The 21,727-nt window shown below is 44.2% G+C and overlaps 2 protein-coding genes across 3 annotated transcripts in view; one reads left to right on the top strand and one right to left on the bottom strand.

Moving 5' to 3' along the window:
• Nucleotides 1-12,942, top strand: part of Rhbdd1 (rhomboid domain containing 1) — a 132,412-nt gene extending 119,470 nt beyond the window's left edge. Inside the window, exon 7 of the mRNA XM_076914925.1 lies at nucleotides 12,788-12,942. Within this exon, the coding sequence (XP_076771040.1) occupies nucleotides 12,788-12,840 (53 nt within the window). The 3' untranslated portion in view covers nucleotides 12,841-12,942. The remainder of the gene's footprint in view (nucleotides 1-12,787) is intronic.
• Col4a4 (collagen type IV alpha 4 chain) overlaps nucleotides 1-21,727 on the bottom strand; it is a 124,412-nt gene that overhangs the window by 8,086 nt on the left and 94,599 nt on the right. Inside the window, exons 38-45 of one of the 2 annotated variants that reach the window (XR_013104625.1) lie at nucleotides 17,578-17,649; nucleotides 16,274-16,402; nucleotides 16,068-16,181; nucleotides 14,482-14,637; nucleotides 12,030-12,137; nucleotides 7,878-8,003; nucleotides 3,169-3,266; nucleotides 602-719 (exon numbers count right to left, since the gene is read on the bottom strand). Coding sequence is in view for 1 of the 2 variants with exons in the window: in XM_076914916.1 (XP_076771031.1) it covers nucleotides 603-719; nucleotides 7,878-8,003; nucleotides 12,030-12,137; nucleotides 14,482-14,637; nucleotides 16,068-16,181; nucleotides 16,274-16,402; nucleotides 17,578-17,649 (822 nt within the window). In the remaining variant the exon portion in view is untranslated. Of the gene's footprint in view, nucleotides 1-601; nucleotides 720-3,168; nucleotides 3,267-7,877; nucleotides 8,004-12,029; nucleotides 12,138-14,481; nucleotides 14,638-16,067; nucleotides 16,182-16,273; nucleotides 16,403-17,577; nucleotides 17,650-21,727 lie in introns of those variants that run through there. The other variant, XM_076914916.1, reaches the window with a different exon arrangement.

Here is a 21,727-nt window from a genome sequence, read left to right as displayed (position 1 = left end):
TCAACATGTAGTCTCCGTTCCTTGTAGGTTTCCCTAAAAGATGCAGCATACAGTGACCCACATAGGGTTGGTATCACCTTTGGTAAAACAAGGAGTCCAGATCATCCCCAAGAACCCCATTAAAGCCCACTACATCCAGAACCCAGTGTTGGTGGAATGGAGACGGGAGGATACTTGGAGCTCCTTGCTGAGGCAGCCTAGCCAGCTGGCAAGCTCCACTCAGTAAGAAACCTGGGATGAAAAACCAGGTAGAGAGCAAGTGCAGAAGAGCTGCCATGCTCATACATGTGCACACACGCATACACACTAAGCACATGGAAGGAAGCATGCAGGTAAATGCAAATGTGCCCATCAGAGAGGCTCAAAGCAGTCCGAGATTTTCACCTCTATATGAAGAAGGGGTGTCTTAGAGGCTCCTCCCCCACAGTTATTAAGGATAAAACCACCTCCTGGGTGATTGGGATTTATTGGCAAAAGGTGAAAAGCCCTCCCGATACTTGCAGAGCTGGTATTCAAGGTAAAGCAGTGTGTACATCCGTGTTAGACACTGCTGACAGCAAAGACTGCAGTGGTGGAGGAAAGAGAAGAAATGGAACTTTTACCTGGTGCTCCAGGACAGCCTGCCTCTCCAGTGTCACCTCTGTGTCCCAGAGGCCCAGGAGATCCAGGGATGCCATCCTGGCCCCTTCTGCCATCCAGACCAGGCTTTCCTTTGCACCCTGCAAGAAAGTTCATTGTAGTGGTGGTGTCAACTACAGCCTGTGCATCCCATGAGCTGACTCTGAGCCTCCTCCCCGCTTTGATGGCATTGGATGTACTCATTTGGTCTACCCAAGAATGGCAGCATTGGCTTATGATTTCCACTAAGTCACTGGGGCAATGGAGGTCCTGAAGGGTATAAGAAATTGACCTAAACTATGACATGGCCTAGTAAAGGATTAGATCATATCTGTAGCTCTAGACCAGGGAGATGTTGGGAAGGAGGTTACCCCATTATCTTCATTATAGTTTGTTTGTTTGTTTGGTTGGTTGGTTGGTTGGCTTTTGGTTTGGTTTGGTTTGGGTTTTGGTTTGGGGTTTTAGGGTTTTTTGTTTTGTTTTTTTTTTTCTTTAGAAAACATTGAACATTTAACGCCTTTCTGTTCAATGTTCTTTCATGATGATGTTTTAAAATTCTGGACAAGGAGTGGAGGAATGTGTTAAATTTATTAGGATTCATTTTGTTGGTAGCATTTGGTTGTTTCTTTTTTTTTGGTTTTTGGGTTTTTTTGTTCTGTTTTTGTGTTTTGTTTTGAGACGTGGTCTCTCTGTGTACCCCTGGCTGTCCTTGAACTTGCTCTACAGACCAGGCTGGCCTCAACCTCAGAGATCCACCTGCCTCTGCCTCTCTAGTGCTGGGACTAAAAGGTGTATGCCACCACTTCCTAGCTTAGGGTTTGGTTTCCAGGAATGGATTGTTATCAAGGGTTTATATGGGCTGGTTTCAAGGTAACCACTTCACATGAATTATCAACTGAGTCTTTATAGCAGTCACATATGGCCCAATCTGCACTTACTCTAGGAGGGAGAGAAACCAGCAGGCATGGAGAGCACACATGGACTAACCTGGCAGCAAGGGCAGAGGTAGTGTCCATCAGCCCCGTGCCCCAGCTCTTGACAAGCTTCAGATACATCCTTGTGGATCTTGGCACAGCCACACTAGTCTTGCAGGGTATTTTAACTGCTTGGCATCCTTTTTCTTCCTCCTAGTTCCTTAACTGCAGTTTCTATGGGGTCATGGTAGCACCCATGTCTATCATATATGTGGCTATTCATGCCATTAGACCCATTGATCTGACTTATTAGCCCTCTCCATGTTTCTAGATGCTTCCTTGAATAAGCTTATCATGGGCTGGTGTGTACCACCCTTCTTTCAAATTCACATTGAATTCCTAACTTCCAGTGACTTAGAATGTCTGTATTTGGCAATAATGTCTTTAAAGATATGCTCAAATCATCTCAAGGTCCTTAGAGCAGGCAAACCCAATCTGGCTGGGATCTCTATAGGAAAAGGGGGAGGGCTGCCATGTGCAAAGGACTCTCAAAAGAAACCAAACCCTCTGAGGCTTGCCCTGCAGAGCCAAGGGATGAGATATTTGTATAGCTCTTGCTCTGTTCATTTGCTATGACAGCCAGAGCAGACAGACACATAGCTTGAGACCAACCCTTCAGCCAAAGGAGATGGGAGGTGGGGTCACTTTGCTGTTGTCAGGGATGAACCTATGAATCCCTCAAGATGAATACCTCAAAGATGGGGTTACAGGTGTTTTTGAGCTGCCCAATATGGGTGCTGGGATATGAACTCTGGTCCTCATAACTCTTTTTGTTTGCTTGCTTGCTTGCTTGCTTGCTTGAGATAGGGTTTCTCTGTGTGGCCCTTTCTGCCCTGGACCTTGCTCTATAGACCATGCTGGCTTCAAATTCAGAAATCTGCCTCTGTCTGTGACAAACACTTAACCACTGAGTCATCTCTCCAGCCTCTTCCTGCCGACTCTTAACACCATGAATGGTGCCCAAGGAACTTATACTAAGGAACCAATACCTGCAATAACTATAGCAAACAGATTTAGTGCTCATTCTGTCGCTTTGTGATTTCATCAGTGGCACTTAACTTACAAGTCTCGAAATCAGGAGTCCAAGAGCCCGAGAAGCGTACATGCAGTCAAGTTTCAGAGTGTCCCTTCCTAGCTGTCATACATCCCTCTGATATAACATAATCATGGATGCTTAAGTATGAATTGCTCATCACCCAGGCAGACATGCCTTAAAAGTTGCTTATCAGAGTAAAAAAGACCACCTTAAATACATTTAAGGTGGTTCTAAAACAGAAGCAACACCCAGAACTCTGAAGAAGAAAAAGAAAAGAAGAAGAAAAAGAAGAAGAAGAAGAAGAAGAAGAAGAAGAAGAAGAAGAAGAAGAAGAAGAAGAAGAAGAAGAAGAAGAAGAAGAAGAATCTCACAGTCCAGTCCACACTTGAGAAGCCAGAAAGTCTAAGCTGGGCCCGGCAATATGTATTTTTAAAAGCTCTCTAGGCAGGAAGGGTAAAAGGAGGAATTCTGCAGTTCCAAATGGATCTCAAATCCCAGGCTCTCTCCTAGCTCCAGGTAAGTTCAGTTGCCCCTGCTAACCTTCAGGACTTCGGGACTGTTGTCAGGACCTTCACTTTTCCTTGGCCTGCTGCTCCGAGCGCAGGGCCTTGCTGGATTCATTTATTTCTTGCAGAGTGCTGGCATCAAAACAGTCGATAAATAATTCATGAAAGTGGTGGTTAAATGAGTTATGACACAATCAAATAATGCAATACTCTGCAGCCGCCACAGACAATACTGTCGGAAAATATGGAACGACACAGAACTGGCGGCGTGATAAGACCAGCAATTTGCAAAAACAGTGTGTTGGGACGGACTCTTTAAAAATGTGCAGAAGTAAGGGTGGACAGATACACAGTCAGCTGTGCCTTTTTAAGCTGAGTTTACTTTGTTTTTCTCTTTTGTTTAAACACCTGTAATAAGTTTGCTATTTGTGTTGTTGTTACTATTGTTTTGATGTGTGTGTGTGTGTGTGTGTGTGTGTGTGTGTGTGTGTGTTCACCTGCTTATGTGTATCATTGTGCATGAGTATGCGTTCATGTAGAGACCAGAAGTTGGAGTCTTCCCTTACAATCACCTTCCAGTCAGGGTCTCTTGTTGGGAGCCAACTTTAGTAGAAAGCGGCTAGATCACCTTTGCAGCCATCTGGAACCATATACCCTGATGAAAGACGTGGTTGTCAAAAGCCTATAACAGCTGAAGCACACTCTGATAAATATATTGTTTATCCCACACAGCTTGTTTTGCTGTTTAGTGACCTCCGCTGTATGGTGCACGTGGTAAAATGTTTTCACCTGTGTTCTCCTGCTTGTGTATATAAATACCTCAGAATTCCCTTCAATAAGAGAGACTTGATCACACCCTGTCTTGTCTCCATTCTTCGAGTCTCCTGCCCCTGCAGCCCCACTCTTTCTCTTGACCAGAGCACTAAGCCCCCAAAAGCGTTGAGCCAAAGCGTTGAGGCAGAGTACAAGCCTCAACAGTCTCTAATGGAACATGAAGCTTTTTCGAGACTGGCTGTCTAGCAAGTCCCAGGGCTCCTAACTGGGTCTGGTTCCCAGCACTGGGATTCCAGGAACATTGGCTGCTGAGCTCAGCTCTTTTACATGGGTTCTAGGAGATGTAACTCAGCTCCCTATGCTTATGCAGAGAGTGCTTTACCTAGCCAGTTGGTGACACATGCCTTGGGAAGCAGAAGCAGGAGTCTCTCTGACCAGTCTGGTCACAAAGCAAGTTCCAGGACAGCCAGGGCTACACAAAGAAATCTTGCCTCAAAAAAACATACATACATATACATACAATAACAGGAATGAAGAGAGAGGAAAGAAAAAGAAAAGAAAGGAAAGAAGAAAGGAAGATAGGGAGAAAGAGAGAGAGAGAGAGAGAGAGAGAGAGAGAGAGAGAGAGAGAGAGAGAAAGGAGAGAAGAGAAAGAGAGGAAGGAAGGAAGGAAAGAAAAGAGAGAAGAAGAGAGAGAAAGGAAGAGGAAGGAAAGAAGGAAGGGAGAGATGGAGGGAAAGAGGTTGTGGGGAGGAAGAACAGACATTTAGTAACTGAGTCATCTCCCTAGCCGTACAATAAGGTTTTGGATTTGGTGTGTGTGTGTCTTTATAGACTTCCAATAACCTCCTCTCCTTCCAGAATCAGTTCTCAGCCTTAGGTGTTTATGTTTCCCAGGGGGGGATGTTTGATAACATCTGGAAGCATTCTTGGCTGTCACAAAGTTAGACATCCAATACTCAATACTGGGATAGACCAGGGACACTATTCAACCTTCCACAATGAGCGGCCCTTTACAGAGCAGATTACCTGGCCCTAAAGTCAGCAGCACTAGGCTGAGAAAGGCTGCTCTGCACTGCAGTGGTCACTCAGGGCACCATGAGTTCCTCCATTAAGTATTTAGCAGACACCTCCCATGACCCAGACCCCTGTGGAGATCCAACAGTGAGCAATGAGAAGCCCACTCCCAGGCTGATCTGGTCTTGAGGGCAGTAAGAAAACAAGTGATACAAAATTCCGTTGCACTTCCACAGCCTTTGGCACTGCACTGAAAAGAACCATGTCACAACCAGGCAGTGGAGGAAATAGGAGAGGCGCCGGCCCTGAGTCTTCCTTCTGGTTCTCTGCACACAGATGCTGAGCTCAAAACCACTGCCTGCTACTGATCTGAAGAGGTCTGTGCTCTCCAGATGCCCAGAGTTCCCTAGCTCAGCATAACTTAGCCAGTGTGGGCAGGATGTGCGAGAAGAAGAAAAACTCCATGCAGAATAAGTTTTGCAGGATAGTTTGGTTTGTGTGCCAACAACGGTCCTCCCACCCTGACAATGACCGAGCAACGCTCATCAGCTCAGTTCCAGGAGCAATGCCACCACTGCCAACATGTAGAAACAGTCTGTTTTCCTTCTCCATCTTCTGAGTGGCTCCTTTCCTTTTCTATCTGTCAAGCTGTTTCTGTTCCTCTGGCTCCCAATTACATTGTCTCGATTGCTTGGTTGGTTGACTTTTTAGTTTTATTTTTGTTGTTATTATTGTTGTTCAAAACCAAACTAGTAGTTATGAGAGCAGGGCACCTACTCTGCTGTGCTATGGTTGCCAAGCTCACCGTTCATAAGCTGGTCAAATCTAAAAGATTTCAATCAGAGTTCAACAGAAGAATAGAAAGGAATTGGTTTTACTATGTCAAGGTATGGGTCTTGAATGCCTGATCTTTCCAGGACTTTTACCATGAAGGAGTGTTGAATTTTGTCAACAAATGCTTTCTCAGCACCTAGTGAGGTTATCATGTAGCTTTTTTCTTTGGGTTTGTTTATATAGTGGATTACATTGATAGATTTCGTATATTGAACCATCCCTGCATTCCTGGGATAAAGCCTACTTGATCATGATGGATGATTTTTTGGTGTGTTCTTGGATTCAGTTTGTGAGAATTTTATTGAGTATTTTTGCATCAATGTTCATAAGGGAGATTGTTTTGAAGTTCTCTTTCTTTGTTGGGTCTTTGTGAGGTTTAGATATGAGCATAATTGTGGCTTCATAGAATGAATTGGGTAGTGTTCCTTCTGTTTCTATTTTGTGGAATAGCTTGAAGAGAATTGGTCTTCCTTGAAGGTCTGAAGAATTCTGAACTAAAACCATCTGGTCCTGGCTTTTTTTTTTTGGTGGGGAGACTTGTGGGGAGCCGACAGAAGGCAGCTATCATCCTTGCAGCCATCTTGAGCCACATACCCTGATAAGAGACTTGATTACAATAGCCTACATCAGCTGAGCACACTCTGATAACATCTTGCTTTAGATACCCAGGATTTTCCCTTGGGTGTGTGAGACTTAAAGGTGTGTGACTTAAGGGTGTGACTTAGAGATCAGGTTTAGAGACAAGGCCTAAGGGCATGACTTAAAGGTGTGGCTTAGAGGCGTGGCTTAGAAGTGAGACATAAAAGGCAAGAGGCAGACAGAAGAGTTGAGTACAACTTGGAGTAGGAATTAGGCATGAGGTAGAAGACACTTGGACTAGAGAACTGGAAAGAAGGATTATTAGGTATTAGGCACTTGGCACTTGGAGGAAGAACTTGGAATTAGACATTAGGCACTTAGCACTTGGAAGAAGTAACTTGGAACTTGGAGACACTAGGGACTAGGGACTAGGAACTCAAGACTTGGGACTTGGACTAGGAAGAGAGACTGAAGAATAAACAGGATTGAATCACACTGTCTGGTCTCCATTCTTCGGAGTCCATCCTCACTCTCTCTCTTGCTGAACCCCGACCCGAGGACTGGAGCAGCTTGGGGCAGTGCTGGCTCTAACAGTTTAGCCCCCAAGGCTTTTGGCAGTGCGGGTCCCAACACTGATAGAGCAGTCCACGATATTTTGGCCCCCAAACGTGGGGCAGCTTGGGCCACAACACTTAGGCCCCCAAGCATGGGGCAGAGTGGTCCTCAACAGAGACTTTTAATGACTGATACTATTTCTTTATGGGTTATGGGTGCAGTCACCAAAGGCAGACACTGATGTGGATGCTAGGAAGTGCATGCTGACAGGAGCCTGATCTAGCTGTCTCCTTAAAGGTCTGCCAGAGCCTGACATATACAGATGCCACAGGTGGATGCTCACAGCTAACCATTGATCTGATCATGGGATTCCCAGTGGAGAAGTTAGAGAGAAGACTGAAGGAGCTAAAAGGGTTTGTGGCCCCATGGGGAAAGCAACAATACCAATCAGCCAGAGCTCCCAGGGTCTAAACCACCAGCCTGGGAGCACATAGGGAGGGACCCATGACTCCATCTGTATATGTAGGGGAGGATGGCCTTGTCGGGCATAGGTGGGAGAGGAAGTCCTTGGTCCCATGAAAGCTGGATGCCTCAGTGTGGGAGAATTTGAGGGTGGGGAGGAGGGAGTGGGTGGCTGGGTGGGGGTACATCCTCATAGAAGCAGGAGGAAGGGGAATAAGATAGGGGGTTTCTGGTTGGGGGTGGAATAGAGAAAGGGGATAACATCTGAAATATAAATAAAATATCCAATAAAAAATTAATCTAAAAAAAGGAATTGGATCTAGAGTCCAGTTCCTTTTGTGTTGGCACACACACACACACACACACACACACACACACATACACAGGCACACACATGCACATACACACACAAAGGAAGTTTTTACAGATTTGCTATCATGAGCTATTTAGATCCCTCTTGAAGAACAACATCATAAAACATGTAGATTTTCATTTTAACAGTGAACTCAGAGAAGCTTGTACCTGGTCCAGGCAGGCCTCGCTGTCCAGGGTCCCCCATAGCTCCTTCTGGTCCTCTGGGGCCTGGCACTCCAGGAAGTCCTGGGATTTGAGGACAGGGATCCATATCTGCAGGAGGCCCAGGTTCACCTGCGATTGGAATCACCACTGTATAATGGGGTCACAGCTCCTTCGACACTCTCTGGTAAAGGATGGATTCCTGACACAGTGCTAAGAGCTTAACAAGAATCTTCAACTGTCCAGTGTAAGTCCAATAGTGGAAATTTGCCTTGCTCCCTGCAGGGACACACACTAATCTTCTAGAAAGCTTTTGTGGATTAAAGACTGAATGATGGCTGGAATGAGGGATGGATGGCCAGTGAGAGCAGAAATAGAGATTACTGGCTCTTGGATGAGGTAACAATACTGTGGTGACTTTCAAGGGATTTTCAACCTTTTTGCCATTTTTTTTACTAGGGAGCTAGCGGAGGAACCCAGGGTCCCTAAAGCTCAGCTTAGGGTGTTCCTCATTATACTGAAGCCAGGTGGGTTTGACTAGGGTCAGTTACCACTACATAATTCAAGATGGCCAGAGATTCTCGTGCAGTGATTTTTCCCGAAGCTTGGAATGATTTTAACTCTTCAGGGAGTTCCAGAGTCTGCCAAAGCTGAGAAAGCACTTCTACAGAGCTGAGTTCTGACTCCAGCACATTAGAATCCTTGGCCAATTGGTTAGAAAACAGTTTCTGAATCAGGTCTGAAGTGGGATCTACCTGTGCATTTCTAGAACGTTCCCAAGTGAGGTGGGTAGTGTTGACCAGGCAATCTGACCTTGAGAACCACCACACGGAGGGGCCGACACTCTTAAAATACTGCTTATATTTACATCAAGACAGTCTGCTTCCAAAGGCTTCAGTCAGTTGCTCTGAAATATCCCACAGAGGCCACAGACACTGCTGAGCCAGCACTGAGAACAGCCAAGGGATACTGAAAGCCTTGGGTGTACCAGGACCTGTGTGGAGGGCTTTCTCGCTCCCTTCGCCAGACAACCATACCATGTGCTGTGTTTTCAAACTAACAGAGGTAAGAAAACCCCAAGGATAAGTTCTATATTTACAATTACACACTGAAAACACTGCAGAGTCCAGATTATAATCTAGAAGGCTCTGATTTCATAGTTTTCCTTACTGTCATATTATTCTATCATACTGCCTTAAGCTTGCTCTCTGTCTCTCTCTGTGTGTCTCCCTATGTCTCTATATTTCTCTGTGTCTCTGTCTTTCTGTGTCTGTCCCCCCACCCCACCCATGAGTCTGTGTGTGTCCATGCATGTTTTTGATGCCTAGGACACACTCATATGCTCTACCACTGAGCTACATCCACAGCCAGAGAACTCATGTGTGTTATATATTCTATGGAAAGAGATGTTTAAGAACACACCATTTGGTTAGTTACAGTTTTCTCAAAGTGCATGCAAACATGCATAATAATTTTAAATAGCAATAATGAAGGGGAATCTGGGAAATGGCCGTCAGAACCACAGAGCATCAGCCCACACAACGCTTCCTGTGCCTTTACAGAATGGACCTGAAGTCCAGGCTTGAAATTTAACTTTTCATAAAACATGGCATGAAAGTATAAGCAACACAGACCCAGAGAACTTTTCACAGTATGTCCAGCTTGAAGTAGAACTTGGCTTTGCCACAAGGCTGCTGAGAGAGACGCACAGGGATCTCTCCTATTTTCCAAGGATAACCTGGACTTTTCTAAGAAGAGGGCAAGCTGGGAGAACTTAGCTGGTTTAGTCTTTGAATGGTTTTGTCTTTTTGAGGTAGAATCTCACCAAACTACTGAGCCCATGGCAATTTCTATCCAACAGCCTTACCTGCCTCAGTCTGCCAAGTGCTAGCATTACAGAGGTGCAATACCTCTCCTATTTTAACTGGATTTTAGGTAAGGATTGTGATATTATCTTTAAATAATTTCAATTTATCACACAAAGAAGGCAGAGATGTCCAACTTCAGTTTTAAATTATAAAGATTTAAAACAACATGATATTTTTGAAGTTTTCATTCTGTTTTCCTTTACCTTTTAATAATGTAGAAGCTGAAAGAAAAGTGATAAAGTATGTCCTCTAAAATCACTAAAAGTAATATATGGGTCTATTTTCAGGGTAATTTTCTTTAGAGTAATAATAAATACCTGGAAAGAAAAAAACCACACATCTTTGTAATTTCTTTCTTTTTTTCTCTTTTTGTTTTTGGGAGTGGCGTGGATTTAAATTTTTCTTTTAATTTTTTGTGTATGGGTGTTTGATGGCATGGATGTCTGTGTATCATGTGTATGCCTCATGCCTGCAGAGGTCAGAAAGGGTGTCATATTCCTTGGAACTGGAGTTGTGGAAAATTGTGAGTTGCCGTGTCAGGGCTGGGAGTCAAACCCTGGTTCTCTGGACCAGCGGTCAGTGCTCTTAGCTAAACGACCCCTCTCAGCAGCCCTCTCAGCTTTTGGTGGCTCTTTGAGAAAAGGTCTCAGTCTATAGCCCAGGCTAGCCTATGGCAAATTTTCTTGCCTCAGTTTCCAATGCTGGGATTATATATATGAACCACCATGCATGCCTGCTTTTCCCCTTTGGGGAACATTTTTTTTAATACAAAATCACACATTGCTTTTGCATGACAGAGAATTGTGTAAATATTTTATTTTTAACACACAAATAAATTTGCTTCTTGAAAATGTACCTATGTCTCTTATAGGTGTAAGAGCTCGTTGTTTAATAAGGTTGGTGTCGCTCTTTTTAGAGATGTTGTATGCATTTACCTTGTAGGGATCCTAAAAAAGGAGCCACACTATCGTGTGCTGTGGAATCTGACAACAAGGGTACTTAGACTTACTGCCAGAACTAAAATTCTGTAAGTTGAATGCCTACCTTACCTAGACAACCTACAATGAGGGCCATCACCAGGACACTGATATGAGGTTACTTACTACAGCTGCGGCAAAGAAGCCAAGACATTAAAACCTTCGATGACCCCAGAAACCCTATTTACAAAAATATGCAGCAGCTTAACTCACAAACACAGTGGGGAGGGTAAGTGCAGGAACGACAGACAAATAGAGTCGCGGGAGAAATTATCCATTTCACAGTCACTCTTACCTCTGCAGCCTGAAGAGATGCCACGCCGAAATGCAAAACCAGGCGACCATTTTTTTTTTTTTTTTCACGTGGAGGAAAGAAAATTTGAATTTGTGAGTGAGGACAAAAAGGGGGAAAGCAATGGCTGAGAACATAAATAATAGTGTGAGGGGCCATCGGTGACAGGCAGAGTGACAATGTATTTACATAAAGCGTTTGCATCCTTGTGATTGACGGGCGGCAGCAGCTATGATTCTGTACTAATGGAGTTCTCACCTTTCCAAAGACTGGAAAGGAAAGTCTCTTGAGATACAGACAATTATAGTTGATTTTCCCTGGTACATGTGTCCTGAATGAGTGCATATAGGAATTGTGGCACTTAAAGTCTCTTGGAAATTCTATATTCATCTGTCATGTTTGATAGGTTATGAGCACAGAAAGGAAGCAGGAGGAATCTAAATATCAACCCTCTGTCTAATGCACTGTGACCCCTGATGAAGAAGTGCGCTATGTTTGTCCTTTGGATTATGGTGCCACAAACATTGCAAAACAATTGGAATTGTTGCTGAATACCTATGCTACTGTTTGGGGAATTTTAAAGACTTGACTTCCACTAAACTCACACCCATATATCCGTTTCTCCTTTCTTTTCCCGTTTCATTCTTACTGTTTTTTTTTTTTTTAATTGGCTAAATAATTAGGTTAAATGACCCCTCTTCCCAAAGGAACTAATGTACTTTTCAGAAATTACGCAAGATGGCTATGGAAATTCAGGGACAAGAAGTAAACATTTGACCCTGACAGTAGTCTAATCTTCCTCTGTCTCATGGGTGAAAAACACACAAATATTTCTTCCTTTATAAATAATATATTCAACATCAGCTCTTAATTCTTAAACGTATTTGTTCTGATCGTTTATCAGACCTGAGATTTTTATGGGGCAATCTGTATGCAGCAGTTCTGAAGGCCGATCCTCACAGTAACTGCTGAGAGGCTGTGTGGACATGCCTTTGTTGCTGATGACCACCATAAAGCTTACCTGGAGGACCTACTGGCCCTTTTCTGCCTGGAGGGCCAAGTAATCCCTTCTCTCCAGGTTCCCCGGGAAGACCTGGTGGCCCTGGAAGCCCTGGAAGTCCCATTGGTCCTAAAGGAAAGAGGAGGGAACAGAAGGAAGCGTTGCAGTGACTCTAACTGGCTGTGTGTCTTTAGAGTTCTGCTCCAAGAAAGAGCAGGGCAGAGCCAATATGAGGGAAGAACTTTGCTTCCCTTTGGAAGGCTGAGAACTCCCTCTGCTGAAGGGCCCCAACAGTCGATGAGAAGGTCTACAAAGCCAAAACTGTATGAAAATACAAAGCCCTGTATCCTGAACCTTCTCTGGGGACAGCAAAGGACTAGAACTGGAAAGGAAGAAGAGGTACCTGGGGATAAGGTGTCTGCAGAGCTAGCGGTCCCCCCCCCATCACCACCTTCAACATCTTAGAGTCAGGCCTACCACCCACAACATCCTTTCCTTGTTGGCCCATGTAGATGGTACCCTCTACCCTCCAATAGGTGCCCAATACATATTTGTAGACTGTAGAACTCCCTACCCTTGTTATAGGAAACCATGGGCTGACCAATGTGCCTCTTAGAGTAAAGCAAGAAGCCTAGGTGGTGGTTTCACTGATATTTTAATCTTAAACAATGATTACAAGTGTTGGGAGGTGAGTGTGTGAGACAAGGGTACCTGTGCATGCTACGGTGCATGTGCAGAGGTCATAGAACACTTTGGTGAAGTCAGTTCTCTATTTCCAGGGATGAGACTGAGTTCATCATGCTTGTACAACCAATGCTTTGGAAGTCACTGACCCATCTCAGCAGCCTCGCCTACCACAGTTTCGAACATCGCTGCTATCCTGGGCCAGGTCATCAGGATTAAGCTGCCATGCTATTTCCCCGGCTCTGAAGTTTGCATTCAGGTAAACATGCACACTCCAGCTGTCTCGACTTCCTTTCTGCTTTTGATGGCACATCCAGCTAATTCTGATATTCAATGACCAGAAGCCCACAGGCGTGCCGATGTAAGCTACAGCATCACAGCTGATGTTATAGATTTTATAGAGATTTTATAGCTGATTTTATAGAGATAAAGTGGCTGTGGCATGCTGTTCATAGACATACACTTCACAGTCCCACAGACAGCCTTTGTACGTGCCTACTGAGCAGCCTCCGGATATGTTTGTTTTCCCCTCTGCTTAATCCTTTGCTGTGTCTCCTACTGGGTTCCGAAGTAAAGCAAGGTGCCAATTTCTGGGCTTCTTTTGGAAATTTTGGAGTGGGATTTTTAAAACCCCAGACCTCTTTCTTATAAAAGAAGGAAGTTGAAAAAAACAGTACCCACTAGTCCCTTTTCAACAAAAATGTTAAAGAAAGCACCTGATCTTTCCCAACTACATATGAGCACACTGGGCTGGGCTGTAATAATTCTGAAACACACACTGAGTTTCAATGGTAAGCAGGGTGCGTGGGGTACTAGGGAGAGGCGCTGTGTTTGGAAGAATGGACCGCAATATCTCCTTGGTGATTTTATGCTCCTGATCTATTTAAAACAATAATAGTTAAGCATGTTTTCTTGAATAAAGTACAAGGGTTAATTCCACTTGTTTATGGCTTTTTAAAAAAAAAAGATTTATGTGTTTATTTCATGTATGTGAGTACACTGTTGCTGTCTTCAGACACACACTAGAAGAGTTACAGATGGTTGTGAGCCACCATGTGGTTGCTGGGAATTGAACTCAGGACCTCTAGAAGAACAGTCAGTGCTCTTAACTACTGAGCCACCTCTCCAGCTCTTGTTCATGGTTTTTAAAAAAAAAAGTATGGGGATTGGGCATTTTTGAGCCATGTTCCTGTCTATAACTCAGGCAGTCCTGGAATGTGCTATGTAGTCCCTGCTGGCCTTGGACTGATGGCAATTCTCATATGTTGGGATTACACATAGAAGCCACCACACCCCTGGCTAGTTTCACTTCTTAAATGTGGCTTCTGCACTTTTAATTCACTTGTGCAAGACTCCTTATACTTCTCTTGCTCCATTCTGGTGCAGAAGATTCATTCTTTTTCATTTCCAGCTTAGTGATTAATTTAACACAGGTCTCATGCACCCTAGGCAAGCCTCAAACTCACTATATGGTCAATAGTTAGCATGAGCTGCAGATTCTCCTGGTGCTACCTCTCAAGTGCTGGGATTACAAGAGAACACTGCCACCCAGTCTATGACACACTAGGCATCAAACTCAGGGCACACTACCAAGTCCAGCCCCTGTGCGCCCTTCTTTCAATTTTAATTCAAACCTGGGAACTTTTTAGAGGAAGCTAGGACAGTTTAGAAATTATATCATCATTTCCACAAGAAATAGGAATGGCATTTGGAAGGAAGATAGTACCCCAGATCTTAGGTAAGGAAAGTCTACACATACCACAGGAAAAAAAAATGCCAACATTCATACCTTTCTGGCCATCTTTGCCATCACATCCTGGGGGACCCTGACACCCTGGAGGGCCTGGTGGGCCTTGGGAGCCAGGTGGTCCTGGCAAACCACCATCACCTGGATCCCCTTTCAGAAGGTCGATATTCCCAGGGGAACCTGGAGGCCCAGGTACTCCTGACACAGAGAGGAAGCAAAAGCATGCTTTCAGTCAAAGACAAAGGTGAATGTTGGTGGTCTGAGGGCTTCTTAGGGAGAGAAATATAGTGATTCTCTACATCCTTTGTGTGCAAATCACTATTTCTTTCCCTAAGAAGCTACAGGGTCCAAGCTGAGAAAAGTTAGTTTAGGAACTATTAAACTAGACTTATACTAGACCTTTTTTCCTTCTGAGCCATTTGGGAAGTATCAGCTAATGGTTTCAATAATCTTATGGTTTTAGCAGGTTGGGTGGATGGATGGATGGATGGATGGACGGATGGATGAGTGGTTGGGTGGATAGATGAATAAGTGGGTGGGTGATGAATGAATGAGTAGATGTATGAGTGGGGAGAGGGTGAATGGATGGATGGTTAAATGGATGGATAGATGGGAGGGTATGTGTATGCATGAGTGGATGGGTGCTTGGGTGAGCAGATGGTTAGATGGATAGATAAATAGGTGGGTGGATAAATATATGGTTAAATGAGTGGATGGGTATGTGGGTTGAAGCTTAGATGGATTAATGGTGGGTTGCAATAAATAAAATTTTAAGAAAATGTAGCTAATAAGAAAGGAATGTGCCCTCTAAATTATAATCTTATTTTAAAACAAATATCTATACATAGGAGTGAGCTGACCTTAACTCTATTCTCACTTAATGTCTATACTTCCTAGCACAATTTTTATTGCTTTTATTTCCAATATACAATCTCACTGATGCTACAGTAAAAAAAAAAAAAAAAAAGAAAGAAAGAAAGAAAGAAAAGATGACAAGTCTGTGTTTCTATATAAGAGTTGTATGAGCCACTGTGAATGTGCCTAGTGGTCCTCAGCAAGGGAGAGTCGATCATCTCTCACTCACTAACCCATGCTCTTCTCCTGACTCTTAGATCAACCTAGTCTATCATCACTTTCTTTTAAACAGCTCTTTATAATTTCCAAAATCTTGCCCCACCAGAATCCATCCATGTGAAGCAGTGAGAGAAGCACCATGCACTGCTGGCATCCCATGTGCAGACTTTCGGTGTACATCACAGGCATGGGTCCTGCCCCTCTGGGACATTAGACAGGTGCTAGGCAACAAGGAGAACACAGCTCTTTCCTAGTGGGCACTTGTGACAGGCAGTGTCAATCTGATGATTAGAAATGCTTGTTCCACCTCTGTTGGACCCTGGACAGCAGGACTCTGGTGCAGTTGACATAGAAGAGTAAGGGGGATGTGCTCTTCTCTTCCTGGTCCTGAAAGATACTACTACCTATACTGCCCACCCAGGTGCATCTCACTTATCCATCTTCCAAGTTGGTAGAGCTGCGTTGGGGCTTCTCTGTGAGACCCTATAGCCATATCTAGCTGGTAGTTTCTAAGGAAGAGACCACTGTCATCCTCAGTCACAATGTCATCATACCTCTTGGGCCATCGGGGCCAGGAGGTCCCCAGTCTCCAGGTGGACCTGGATCAGGAATGTCACCTTTAGCAGCTCTTCCTGGGGCACCTGCAGAACCAGGTGGTCCTGGTCTCCCTGTGGAAGCGTGTGTTCATATGTTAGCCCCGCCACATCTAAAATGTTTTAAACTAGTTCTTGAGGAAATATCAAAGCATCCTGTTTCTTACCTGGCGGTCCTGGGAGGCCCTTTTCTCCTGGAAGGCCTCGGGGAGAAATCCCTGGGCTCCCAGGGTCACCTTTCTCTCCTTTTAGCCCAGGCACTCCAATTGGCCCAGGTGGACCCATTTCAAGCAAACCTTAATGAGAAAAACAGCATCAACGTTGTATCTACTCCTTGTTTATAGTGTTTCAGAACCTAAAAGGACCAAGCCCCCAGCAGGAGTGTGTCAGAGAGGGTGGCTGGTTCTGCAGAGAGCAAACCCTGGCTCTGATGATGCTCTGTATTCCTTGAGTCCCCATTTTTAATGAATGACATCACAACAACCAGCCATAGGTTTGGCTTCTTTTAGGACTGTGCACCAGCTTTTAAGAAACATTTATTTAGGGACAGTTTCACCAAGCAAAACCAAAGGAGATGATCATTAAAAACTTTGAGGAGATTTCTTAGATCTGAGTGGATCGAGTCTACCATTAGAACTCCCATCCTCTGGAGATTCCCATTGATTAGGGAGAGACTATCTTTGGTTTCTTGGAAGGGTCACTTACATATTTAATCAGACCCATTGAAAGAGCCACCAAACAAATTTTAGGTGACCTAAGTTACTCTTTGAATATCCACAATCCATAAAGATCCCACCTCTCTCGGACAGTAGCGTCACACCTAGCTATAAAATCCCTTTTCTAACAGTTATTCAAATTTACAATTTGGGTTTAGCTACTATGTCTGACTGTAGGTTATTTAAATGAGACAATAATACAACAGACTTTTTTTTATGGAACAAGCTAAAATGCAATAGTTGAAGATTAACCCATCTGTGATATCAAAAATAATGGTAGGTTTGGGGCTGGAGAAATAGTTCTGCGGTTAAGAGCACTTGCCCCTCTTCCAGAAGAAGTCTGAATCACAGCAGCTGTGTTTGCCACTCAGAAATAAGGCCTGTAGCCCAGTTGCAAGGAGAAGCCAATGCCTCTAGCCTCACCTGGCACCTGCACTCACATGCACCTACCCACATAATTGAAAATTATAAAGAGAAATCTTTAAAAAAAAAAAAAAAACTAATGGGAAATAATTCAAGTAATTTTTTTGACAAGTCATGGCACTGCTAATTAGATTTTCTTGGTCGGAAAAGCTATTGGTATACTTAAAATAAATCATCCAGAGAACTAGAAATAGCTCTACCATTGTCTCTACCCTGTGCTATTCTTTTGGATTCACTCACAGGTCTCAGGATGTTAAGAAACACCAGGAAGAGGTTCTGCTTTGTCCTCAAGTTCATTGATCAAAGTTTGATCACCAATGAATCTGTCTTACCTGAGTTGCCTTTTGCTCCTTTCTCACCCTTCAGACCATGCAAGCCATTCAGACCAGGAGACCCAGGAGGCCCTGAAACACAACACACGTTCTGTGTCCCAAAGGTTAGACCAGCTATTGGTTCCTACTCTGGCTACCATCCCATGTCTACGCCACGGGAGAATGAGTCGAAGTGGGGAAGGTTGACAGGTATCACTGCCTGGAGGTCACCCCTAAGGGCCAGAACCCAGCCTGAGGGATTTTTGGCACATTCATGTGGTGAAGATGTTCTGACAAGAAGACTTAACTTGATTCGTAACTCTCTCATGATGGAAGAGAGTCTAGAGTTGCCGCATTTGTATGCAGGAAGTGACCTTTGATTTGATGACGGTAAAATCTCTTTAGACAAGGATAGAGGTTGGAGGATGGTAAATCCACTGCTTTCTGCTTCCCAGTTTGAATCTCCCCTTGCTATCCAGGGTATGCTGGTCCTAACTCCTTCCAGATGTAGTCATGGTAACGAAGCAAAACAAGATGATTCCTGCTGTGGTGTACGGGACTACCATGTGCTGTTAAGTATGCACTGCTGAAAACCAGATGTGTGGGTCAAGCTCGGCTGTAGCTAACCCTCTGCAGCTGGTTCTTTCAGAACAGCCCTTGATACCTTCTTACCAGCAAACTAACCAACTTTCTGGTGATCTCTGAATTCCAACCTAGGCTCTGAAAACCAGACCACTGACATCAGTACACGTGGGATTGGACTAACCAAAGGCATTCTAGAGTTCTCAGAGCTCCAGCTTGGCTTTACTTACGTTGCCATCAAACACATCTCATGTGAATTGTTCCCTGGGGCTTTCCATCAGTAGGTGCTGGGTTGTGCTTAACTTCTTCAAATGAGGCCAGCACGAAGTTGAGGGGAACAGAAGTGAGGAAGCAGAGAGGAGGGAAAGAGGCAGGTAACAAGTATCATAGAGTCCCTTGTGGGTGCAGAGCCCAGCCACATATGGTTCCACGTGTCTTGTTGTCCCACTGTGTGATTCTAGGAAGGAAGCTTATCGAAGTCCTTGGCCAAACCCAATGACTTTCCAAGTTCATTGTTGGACTTCCCCAACCCCAATAGCTTTCCTTTCCCACACAGAACTAAGCTCTTCTCCACACAGCCCACCAATCACTCAGATTAGCGCTCAGTGACAACATGCTCATCAGATGTGACCAAACACACAGGAAGTGGTTCCTGAGGTGCCCACAGGGCCTCTGTAGGTCTCCCTGATACATTGCCTAGATCAGGTTGTACAATTGTTGTGTCTTTGGGCAGCTGCCTCCCTGGATCAAGGGGAAATCAGAGCACAGGACCAGACCTTACTAGTCTTTCTATCCACACACTGAACACAGTTCCTATGCCTTGTAAGCATTGAACAAATACTTGTTGACTCAAGGCGTGAATTGTAGAGAATGAAGAAAGGACCTCAAGGACTGGAAAGATGGGGAGAAAACTGAAGAATGCATTACAGCTTCCACTTGCATGCCTCATTTTTCTCTAATACATTTAGGGACCAAGTGTGATTCAGAGAAGTTAGAGACATCTACCTATGGGGAAATAACCTGAGTGCTAGTTGCTCTTTGTTCGGTAAGGCAGGTTCACATGGAAAATCCATATTGGAGGACAGCATAGTTACTGGTTCCAATGTGTTTATCATCAGTACTTGAAATAGACAACTGTTATTCTCCTTTTAAGATCTCAAATTTAGATCCATTCAAATGAGCCATATTTTCTTGCACTGAAAAAGAGAGGTGGGGGTGCGTCCTTATTTTCCCTAAAATCTTGCATTTTCTAACCACTTTTCACAGTCCTGGCTTGGTTTATTTTCCAATCCTCTTTCCTCGTTTATGAGCCAGTATTTCAAATTTGCACCAAAAAGAACACAATGACCTTCTTCATCTGCCAAATCTGGATATTTATTGCAATCTAACTAAAATGATAATAAATTTTTCGAGACCACGTTGCTGTTCTATGTGTTTTGATCCCCAGTGTTAGCCACCAAGATTGATGGCTTGGGGACTTGGCTAAAGGAGAGCTGCCCTAGCCTCTGCCAACTCTCCACTGTCACATCAACACATCCAGATCCTGGGCTGTGACAGCCCAGCCCCTTGCCATTGTTGAACTGGCCGACCCTTATGTGACCCAATGTTATCTTTCTAAATTGAATGCAGCTACATCTGGGCAGGGTTTTAAAGCATAATTTCCCCCCTTTTACTGAAAGCTTTTATCAATCCCATCTCTAAATCAGAAAGTTGTTCATGCATAAAATATATACAGTACAGATGAAGGGCAATTAGGCTAGCAAAGCACATTCCTGGGTAATGAGGAATTTTTATTCACCTCTCTGATAGTCCTTCTGTTTAACAACCACCATTTAAGGCTGCACCCTGCTGCACTCAGGGGCCAGTGTGCTTGTTCTTCCTATGGTCAGTGACTCTGACCTCCACCCTACACACTGCGTCTTCCTTCTGTGTCAGGCAGCCCACTCTTGGTGACAGATTTCCCACCCTCAGGTTATGGTTTTGTTCTAAAGCCAGAAAAATGCTACTCTGTACACCCAGGACACTGGTAGACTTTACATTTTAACAGGGTGACCAACGTGTCCCTGACTGACTAGAACCATTAGCGCTGGGACTTCCACATCCTAAGAGAGTCCCGCACAATGAGGCAACTGGCCACCCTGACATTACAGTCGATGGAGAAGTGAAATCTTCACAGCTATAGACAAAGGTTGAAAAACCCTTGAGAACTCTTATCAGAAAATTATTCCAAAATAAGAGTTAAGCTAGAAACATTTTTTTTCCTTAGCAACAATACAAGTGCCTATTGAAAAGATAAATATGGCTTCCCAATGCATACAGCTCCACCCCCCCAGGAGTGTATCCCATGACAGGCTCTGAGGAGACAATGGGAAGCAAGAAAGACATAGTCCCTGACCTGACAAGACAAAGAGACATCCAGGGTGCTAAGTGCTGGGGTGGAAGACAGGAGAATAATTTAGTTAAGGCAACTGGGGGGAATGCTGTTCTGATTGTCAGAGCTCTGTGATGGAAGGCATTTCCTTCCTCATGAAAGACTTTCCCAAGCACCTTTCAAAAGTAAACTAGCAGGGTTGGGAAGATGCTTCAGACAGCGAAGTGCTCCCCATTCAAGGATGAGGGCCCAAGTTTCGATCTCTCGAGCATTCACATTTTTAAAAAGCTAGGTGCATATAAGTAAACCCAGCTACTCTACTCCAATCAGGGAGCTCCAAGTTCAGTAAGTGTCCGGTTTGGGTTTTTTTTTTTTTTTTTTTTTTTTTTCAACCTGACACAAACTAGAATCACCAAGGAAGAACAATACCAAGGGAGAGAGAAAGATCCTATTTCAAAAAACAAAAATGGAAAGCAATTGGGAAAGAGAGCCAGCATTGACCTCTGACCTCCACGCACACACCCACAGGCCCACAGACGCAAGCGCAAGCGCATGAACATGTGTGCACACACTTACCCCTCCACAAGCACAAAAGTGAACAATTTCACTTGCCACTGGCCCAGATACCCCGTCCACAATAGACTGTCACACAGCAGGTGATTCTCAGTAGGTTTCTGTCATTCTCATCTTGTGTGGGTGTACAACTAGAAATGGGGTGCTTTCCTTTTAGAGGGTACATATCCTCAAAGGCGTAAAGCAAGCAAATAAGCCACTTGTAGCGTGTGTCTAAGTTAAAGTTTAATTCTGACCAGACCCAAGTAGGACTCAAAACTCCATCCGGTCTGTATGAGCAGAGCAAACACAACTGAGTTCAGACAGCTGGCTTGTTCAAACAAGAAAGTTGGTTCCCCTACCTTACTTGGAACATACTTCAAATATTTAGCTTCTCAGTTCAAAGTGTTTCTGCTGGATCGAGCTTCACTTTTACATCGGCATGATAAACTGCAACAATGGATTTATCCTGGGATGTTTTGAGTTTTAAGAGTGTATCCCACTGTTTTGTTTTGTTTTGACGTTTGGCTGGATGTTTGCTGTGCCGTGTGCAGTGAAAGAGCGTCCCCCAGTGGTAGCCAGAGAGCATTTCAGCAGGGGAGTGTATAGCCAGTGAAATGTGAATTGCCCTTTGATCTGTTCCCTTCCAATACCTCTCAAGAAACT

This window comes from Arvicanthis niloticus, chromosome 17 (assembly GCF_011762505.2).
Source record: "Arvicanthis niloticus isolate mArvNil1 chromosome 17, mArvNil1.pat.X, whole genome shotgun sequence".
NCBI classification, from domain to species: Eukaryota; Metazoa; Chordata; class Mammalia; order Rodentia; family Muridae; genus Arvicanthis; species Arvicanthis niloticus.
This window is presented reverse-complemented; position numbering and strand designations above follow the sequence as displayed.